Here is an 8,097-nt window from a genome sequence, read left to right as displayed (position 1 = left end):
TAGAGGCGCTAGTGTAGCGTGAGTCTCCGCAAATGTTCAAATCTCATAGGTTTCGGGTGAGCTACGCGGGTTTATTCATAATTAGAATAATTTTGTGAATATTTGCATTACCTGAATTAATTTGGCAATTATAGCGTTACGGGGCAATGAATGTCTGTGTTTTGAGACAGTTTTGTCTTTCAAAAAACCTTTTTCCTCCCTTTTTTTCCTCCGCACAAAACGGGGACTATGCAACACTGTGGCATGCTCGATATTTTTATGTACGGTTTTAAGGTGTATTAAATATGATTTTAATCTAAACTTTGTTTTCGCCCCCGTATAACCCGGACTTTGAAGCCATACTTAAAACCTCACGCAACAGTGCCGGCCATCTACTGAGTCCAAAAAACGATAGCCTCATTTACGACAAAAATCATGTCGAACGATATACGTAATATGGATACTACTACAATTGGTTTACAAAGGAGAACGTAATTAAAAAATAGTAGTAGGTTGATAATTTTATTGTTGTAGTAAATAACCGTATTTTTTTCTGTTACATATTTTCAGTGCATTCCTTTTATAGTTCACTATCCACTTATGTAGGGAAAATGACCTTTACATCTACAGATGTAAGAGGTGCGTATTCGGAAAGTGATACTGCACCATTATTAGGAACAATAACACCATCACTCAAATTTCTATACATTTTTATACAAAAATATTAATCGAAGTTTAATAAAAGTCTTATCCATCTTATGCTTTCGTCACCATATTGCATCCATCATCCGCCCTTTACTCGCTCACGGGTTAGTAATGTAAAAAAAAATAACGTACTAATCTGGACCGGATAGCCAAGTGGTTAGAGAACCTGACTACAAAGCTTGAGGTCCCGGGTTCGATCCCCGGCCGGGGCAGATATTAGCTTATACCCGAATATCTGCTAGTTAATCGCCCGTGCGTGAGATCGATACTGCAGCTTTCCAAAGCTATCGACACGATTCAGATAAACCATGTGCTAGATGCCGCCGGCACAATATGTTATATATGTGAGTAGCAAGGGGCTGTTTCACCATCCATTGATTAGCGTTAACCGACTGTTAAATGTGATGCCGTCTCCGTCTATTCGAACAAAACAAACAGAGACGGCATCACACCTAACGCCAGTTAACACTAATCAATGGATGGTGAAACAGCTCCTAAAACTTTCAAATTGTAGGGTAGATTCCTAACACGCCTGTCGCTCATTATATGTAATCTGGTACGGACGTGTTTCCTTCAGCTCCTCTAGTGACACCCCTGCCGGTCTTCAAGGACATATCTTTCACATTGATACCTGACAAGCAGCAGCCAGTAAAGCCAGGGCGCCCTCCGCGTTCTGCCAGTGCCGTAAATGGCAGAACGCGTACGCTAAAGCTTCGCTGTCGCCGCGGCGTAGCACGTGTTCGGGCGGCAGCGTTAACGCTCGCAATTCTAGCAGGTACGCTGGCACGTGCGGGTTAAACTCCATGGCGCGACGGATGGCCTGGAAAACGAGAGCGCATCTTTGAAGTAACTGGCACTACGTTGCTTTAATTACCCACTTTAAAAACATTTTATCTACACCCATACAGTAAATCATCAATTATGCGTTCAAAAACTATAGGTAATAATAATAATAAATTAATTTATGATCAGCATTACGACATTGGATTCTATTATGAACACGGCTGTATCGTAATGAGATTTCATACATCATTACAGCACGGGGGGGGGGGGCCACCACGTGCAGCAGCAGGTCGTCGCGGGCGCAGCTCGTGGGGCAGACATACCTACCTAGTTAGAGTTAATGCAGGTTATTCTCAATGGTTCGCGGAACACATGATAGAGGATTTAATATATGGATATAGATAAAATATTGTATGCAACTGTACGTAATTAGGCCTTAAAACACTCATGTGACCCTATTATGAAACTCGGCTACGTACGCCTCGTTTCATAAACCCACACTCGTGTTTTAAGGACCCCTATTATGATACAGTTGCATAAAATACTATAACAGTAGATTTTATATTAACGTAATATTCAAGTTGAAGTGGCAATGGGCGGGCCACATCGCTCAAAGAACAATAACCGTTGGTGGAGAAAAAATGACGAGTGGCGACCGCGAACCGGAAGACGAAGCGTTGGCAAGCCTTCCACTAGGTGGACTGACGACATCGTGAGAATTGCGGACAACCGGTAGATGCAAGTTGCGAGTTGTCGTTGCGCGTTCTAAAGGGGAGGCCTTTGTTCAGCAGTGGACATCTAACTGATAATGATGATGTAAAACAACGTAAAACGTGCCATTTTACCCAAAACATTTATATCCCGAACGATACCACGGAGGGAGATTAGACAACAGTCAATGAGTAATGTTTGTTCTCACCTCAAGAGCAGCCGCCTCGGCACCGGGCCGCGGCGCCTGCGCGGCGGCCCGCGCCCGCAACAATGCCGTCGTGTACACAATGGTTGCCGACTTGGGCAACGCTGGGTCGTCGTAGCGCGCTAACACCGCCTGGAATATGGAAAGCCAACGTTGAGATACTAGGAATCTCATGGTATTTTCAATAAAAAAATCTATTGTCTCCCATTATTCATATCAAAATTAAATTACCAGTATTACCACCTGCTTTATTGAAAAGTCAAATCAAAATCTAATTCAGCGTAGCTGATGTGCTTTGTGCCTTGATGCAACTTTAACCTAATCTAACTTATGTTTCCGACTCAAACTGGTTAGACTCTGTTGCTTTTTAGACCACTTGCTACTTGAGACCAGTTGCTTCTTAGACCACTCGCTACTCCAACCAGTTGCTTCATAGACTACTCGCTACTAAGACCAGTCGCTTCTTAGACCACTTGCTTTTTAGACCACTTGCTACTTAGACTAGTTGCTTTTTTTTAGACCACTGCTACTAAGACTACTTGTTACTTAAACCACTAGCTTTTTAGACCACTTGCTACTTAAGAGTAGTTGCTTCTTAGACAATTTGCTACTTAGACTAGTTGCTTTTTAGTCGAAATTATATTAACCCGATTAGTGAAACGTATCTACAGGGGCGGTGAACTTCTTTGGTCACAGTTCTTCTGGCCAATTTCCTTACTCACTAGCAAATATTCAATAGGTCTAGCTATAAAACACACCTGCACATCAGCGTACGCGCGCTGTTCCAACAACACCTCCAGCAGATTTTCATGCGCGTGCAACGCTGCCAGCGCCGGCGGTGCATCACGCGCCAGTTCCCGGAACAACCTGGCCGCGTCTCGCAGACGGCCCAGACGACGCGCGCACATGGCGGCGCGGCGTTTGACGTGAGCCAACACGGCGGCATCGCGCCGCGCCCGCGCCGCCTCCGCCGCGCCGCCCACGCCCGCGCCTGACACGCGCCACGCCGCTTCCGCACAGCGCCATGCTCGCTGCCAAAATTTGCCATTTTAGCTAGGTACTTCTTTAATCATGATCAGCCGAAAGACGTCCACTGCTGAACAAAGGCCTGCCACGCTTCGACTTCCGTTTCGTGTCGCCACTCGAGAACTTTTCTCTCCCACAGTTATCTGTTCTTCCAGTGATGTGGCCCGCCCATTGCCACTTCAACTTGCATATTTTTCCAGCTTTGTGGGTGACTTTAGTTCTTCGACGAATTTCCGTCTTCTGGATTCTATGCGCAAAAAATCTTGCCCTAATTGTTTATTTATTTATTTAGTTAAAGAAAAGTGTGAAAAGAAGTAGCAAAAATGGCAACAATCTCCACCACCGCGTCGCCCAGCACCTGTTCAGCTACTTGTTTTATCATCAGCCGGAAGACGTCCACTGCTGGGCAAAGGCCTCCCTCTTAGAACGCCGCAACCAACAATCGCCACTAACACCGGTTGCCCACAACTCTCACGATGTCGACAGTCCATCTAGTGGGAGACCTGCCAACGCTTCTTCTTCCGGCTCGTGGTCGCGACTCGAAGACCTTTCTCCCCGAAAACAATTTAGATGGCGCCTTTTGATAGGTACGGAGTCAATGTCGTTCTAGATTGATCTAGGTGAAAACGATTGTGATTCTAAATGTGTAAGATATTAAGCTTGAAATCCACTGCCAGCAGTGGTGGAGCGGTGCAGCGCGGAAGCAAGACCGGTTGTAATATTCGAACAAACATGAAAGAGTCCGCAAACAATACCGCGCCGGAAATAAGCGTGGCACGGTGGGGTCAGTGGGTTTCAAGCTTTAGTACCTTAAGCACTCGTTCAGCCTCTTGAACTGTGGGCGCATCCTCCTCAGCCAACAGTAGCAAAGCCGCGGCACAATCCGGGCGCAGCGCCAAGGCCGCGCGAGCAGCAGCGACCCTCGCCGCCGGCTCGCGCTCCCGCCAAGCTCTCGCTAAGGCCAGCTCCGCCGGGGCGTCCGCGCCCGGTCCGGACACTCCGAACCACGCTTGGTGCTCTTGTGCTGATAGGTTCATGTCGTAATATGTTAGCGGTGCGCGACGCGCCGCTGCCCAGAGACGGGCGTATTCCGCGCCGCGGAGTAGGGACATCGGATTACGCCAAACCTGTGATAAATAACTGCTGCGTTACAAAAAGCCAGTAAAATCTTCTTTTTTTTCTTTTTTTTTAGGCTTAAGTGCACCTGTGTGTGACTATCAGGGGTGTAGCTACCGCCGTATTTGCGGTATCAATTATACAGGGCCCCGGGCCAAGGGCTCCCCGACGTGCGTAAGCGAAAATTAATAAAAACCTTCCAAAATTTAATTTTATTTATTTATCTCTCAACAACAACAACAACAGCTAAAACACAATATATGTAAAAGAAATAGCAACACAGAGCCAATTACAGGACCCCACAGATAGCCATAGTATACATGTTTAAGCTTAACTTAAACAAGGTGACGCGCACCATATCAGACGTCACACCATGCCAAACAAAACACCACAGAACTTCAAATGGAATTACTATACTCCTCAACACATAGTACTTAGTTATTTCAGAAATGACAAAAGTCAAAAATAGCAAACAGATAGATAATTATGATGAATAAATATTTCTCTTAGTTTTATGCAAACATTTTTTTTTTTTTGTGAGAAATCTTTACCCTTCATAGGGGCCCAAACCAATTTTTATACAGGGCCCCGCCAAGGCACGCTACGCCACTGGTGACTATGCCAGCCTCATTGGAAGACTTGATGGCCACATCCATCAAACACTAGTGTCACACTGTCATTAGTGTTACATTACGGGCCTGCAGTGTAAATAAGTTACAAGTAATAGATCAAGCGCCACAATCTCTTTATTGCTATTGGCATAATTTTACTGGCGCTGTGTAAACCAGCACTAACATAGTAAACTTAGGTGATCTTGCACAAACCAGAGACACAATTTAACCCTAAACCATGCAATAATCCATTCTTTGCAGCCATGATTAATTTTTTTTGGAATTTACCATTGAAATTCAAGTATGTTGTCTTTCTACCCTACAAAGAAGTGCACAACGAGTTTCCTGCCACATTTGTACTTGTCTAATGGCATCTATTTTGATAAATAGCAAACTATATTTTGAGAGGTGACCTTTCTGGGTATATTCACTGAGGTTTGGAACCAACGCTCTTTGGGGTATTCAGTCATTTAACAAAAAGTATACTGAAAATCTACATAATATTGTTAGTGTGCCCTTCGCCTGACAAAATGGAAGAGGCATACAGAATAAAACAATCACAGTTGAAATCTACATCATATTATAAAGTGAGCAGGACAAAATATAGATTTCAATGAATTTGTGATTCGTCAGGATCATCATTTCTCAACTGTGCTTCAATGGTAGTCAAGTCATAAAAGCTATATCTTTATTTACTGCAAATTGTGATTGTAGTCATGGTTTGAATCGAGCGCAGCAGACTGCCAAAAATATCAGTCTAATAGGATTATCAGATATTTGTGGGGCAGCTTACCTTACACTCCCCAGGTGCCGGCCCCGGCGGCGCGCCCCCTCCTCCTGATCCATTACCCGCCCCCGAATTGGGCTCATCACCGCCAGCAAACCACGGCCCAAGGTGTGCGAGGGACACTTGTTCAATAAAAGACGCGCCATACTTCCGGTAATACCACCACTCGAAGATCAATATAAGACCCGAGATCAGAGACGAAGTGCCCGTCAACGCCACGTAGAACTTGGGCGTGAGAGCCGACAGGAATGTTGAAGAGTCCCACATCCCGCCGCCCGGCCTCCAATACAGCCACGACACAAGGTATTGTAGGCGGCTAAACATGCATACAACGATTCAAACGACCGTCGTGACTAATTAGAATGGACACGCTATTGCATTTTTATACAATATGTTGATATTTTTAAACTTAAATAAACTTAATCCGTCCCGTCGATTCGATTCAATAACACTTTCATAAACAGTATTTTCTTAGCATATTTCCTGGCACTGTCCAATCAAATTATAAAATAAATAAATTACAAGTCCAGGATTGGCTATTTGCAGTCCTCCGTCTTGTTTGTTAGTAAATATCAAAAAATACTATTGTCTGCTGTCAGCTGTCAAGTTGCCAGAATGCCATTTTGATTGAGTTTTTTTTTAATCGATTTTTACTTGAGACGGGTTTCAATCACAAGTTTTAACGCCTCTTGTTTTGGTTATTATGGTACGGTCCGAATGTGGATAGACAGAGATAAAGTATTAAATAATTGTATTATATTAAAGGGAATTAAATTTTATTAATGAAATACTAAAAATAGTTGTCAAATTTAATATTAAATTTTCCAAATCGGCTTCCCAAGCTCTTTTCTTTGGCTTTCCTAATCCTAACTGAAAGAGACTGAAAGTGTCAAGTGACATAAGTTTTTCCATAAAAAAACTGACGACTGATCTGTCTGGGTGTAGTTAATGTACGACTTGTTAATGGACACCTAATAATGCACGGCCTGATAATCCGGGCTTATGTGCATGAATTATCATGCCGTGCATTATCATCCCGTAGCGAACTAGCAGGGAACCAAAAATGTACGCGCAATAATGTACGACGTGATAATCCGAAGCATATGTCTTCCGATTATCATGCCCTACGATTTCCGTGATTGAAAAAAAAAACCTAACGAGGGCAAGAGCGGCGAGCGAGGCTGCCGATCTGCTCCGAATCGATATCGCTCGCTGCGCTCGCTCGATCCGCGGTGAAAAATATCTATTCATTGAATCGATTGGATTCAGATTATCACGTCGTACATTATCACTACGTACATTACAGCGCGCGCAATATTTTGTATGCCTTGATAATGCGCGACCATGATAATGTACGGCATGATAATCGGAAGCAATAATGCTTCGGATTATCACGTCGTACATTATTGCGCGTACATTCCGAGTTGTACGTTATTGTTTCCCATCTGTCTGACGTTTGTTTGACGTTTACGTAATACCACCTAACTTTGCGTTTGCGTTTTTGAGCCTTTGAGGATTCCTTCGAGTTTTCACCTGTAAAAAGAAAAAAAGCTTCTAAAATGCTGGCGCGGCTTGGCAAAAAGCACTTGGAGACGGCGGCGGCGTTCGCTACGTCTGGAGTCGGCTTCGGTGGCACGGCCTTCCTCGGACTTCTCTACATGACCGATTGGCGCGTGTTCGTCACTTACATCCCATTCTACAGCGGCAAGTTCGCAGGCGAGAAGACGGAAGAATGAACTACTGGTCTATACAAACTCGACCTTAATTTATTATGTACATTACCTAGTGTATCATCGTTATTATTATAAGCATTAGCCGTCGCTAACTACGTTGTTTCATTTGCAGCCCTTATGTAAGTACCTGCATATATTCTGAGTACTATGAAAGCTGTGCCACAAGCCAATTTAACAGGGAATTTGTATAAATTCACTTACTGGCATCTTATAGATTGATGATTGTATTATATCACATACAATTAGATGTAGTTTAACAAAAAGGATCCAACCCTCATCAATTAATTTTGGATCTAATTTCAGGAGGAATAAAAGCGAATTTAAAGAATAACATGACAGTGCTTTGGGTCCTCCCTCAATAATTATTTTTTTAATTTTGGGATCTATTTTCAGTAGGAACAAAAGCGAATTTAAAGAATAGCATGACAGTGCTTTTGATCC

At 43.6% G+C, this 8,097-nt stretch overlaps 2 protein-coding genes across 2 annotated transcripts; one reads left to right on the top strand and one right to left on the bottom strand.

Annotated features, from left to right (window-relative positions):
* Positions 1–1,198: 1,198 nt before the first annotated feature.
* On the bottom strand, positions 1,199–6,498 carry LOC141427080 (protein ST7 homolog). The gene is made up of 5 exons (XM_074086312.1): positions 5,930–6,498; positions 4,219–4,536; positions 3,142–3,414; positions 2,387–2,515; positions 1,199–1,504 (listed from the first exon to the last, which is right to left on the bottom strand). Exons 1-5 carry the CDS (start codon positions 6,245–6,247, stop codon positions 1,304–1,306), a joined length of 1,239 nt encoding a protein of 412 aa, XP_073942413.1. The 5' UTR covers positions 6,248–6,498; the 3' UTR covers positions 1,199–1,303.
* An 882-nt stretch (positions 6,499–7,380) lies between these two features.
* Positions 7,381–7,748, top strand: LOC141427571 (uncharacterized). Its single transcript, XM_074087148.1, has one exon. The coding sequence runs from the start codon at positions 7,483–7,485 to the stop codon at positions 7,657–7,659; it is 177 nt and encodes a 58-aa protein (XP_073943249.1). The 5' UTR covers positions 7,381–7,482; the 3' UTR covers positions 7,660–7,748.
* Positions 7,749–8,097: the final 349 nt, after the last annotated feature.

This window comes from Choristoneura fumiferana, chromosome 4, assembly GCF_025370935.1.
Source record: "Choristoneura fumiferana chromosome 4, NRCan_CFum_1, whole genome shotgun sequence".
In the NCBI taxonomy this organism is placed as follows: domain Eukaryota; kingdom Metazoa; phylum Arthropoda; class Insecta; order Lepidoptera; family Tortricidae; genus Choristoneura; species Choristoneura fumiferana.
This window is presented reverse-complemented; position numbering and strand designations above follow the sequence as displayed.

Excerpts from the sequence above, each read along its gene's own strand:
- LOC141427080 (XM_074086312.1), bottom strand. The coding sequence starts at position 6,247 with ATGTTTAGCCGCCTACAATACCTTGTGTCGTGGCTGTATTGGAGGCCG. Across the intron at positions 2,516-3,141 it reads GCGCGTACGCTGATGTGCAG|GCGGTGTTAGCGCGCTACGA; the intron begins GTGTGTTTTATA and ends TCCATATTCCAG. Across the intron at positions 1,505-2,386 it reads CCGAGGCGGCTGCTCTTGAG|GCCATCCGTCGCGCCATGGA; the intron begins GTGAGAACAAAC and ends CTCGTTTTCCAG.
- LOC141427571 (XM_074087148.1), top strand. The coding sequence starts at position 7,483 with ATGCTGGCGCGGCTTGGCAAAAAGCACTTGGAGACGGCGGCGGCGTTC.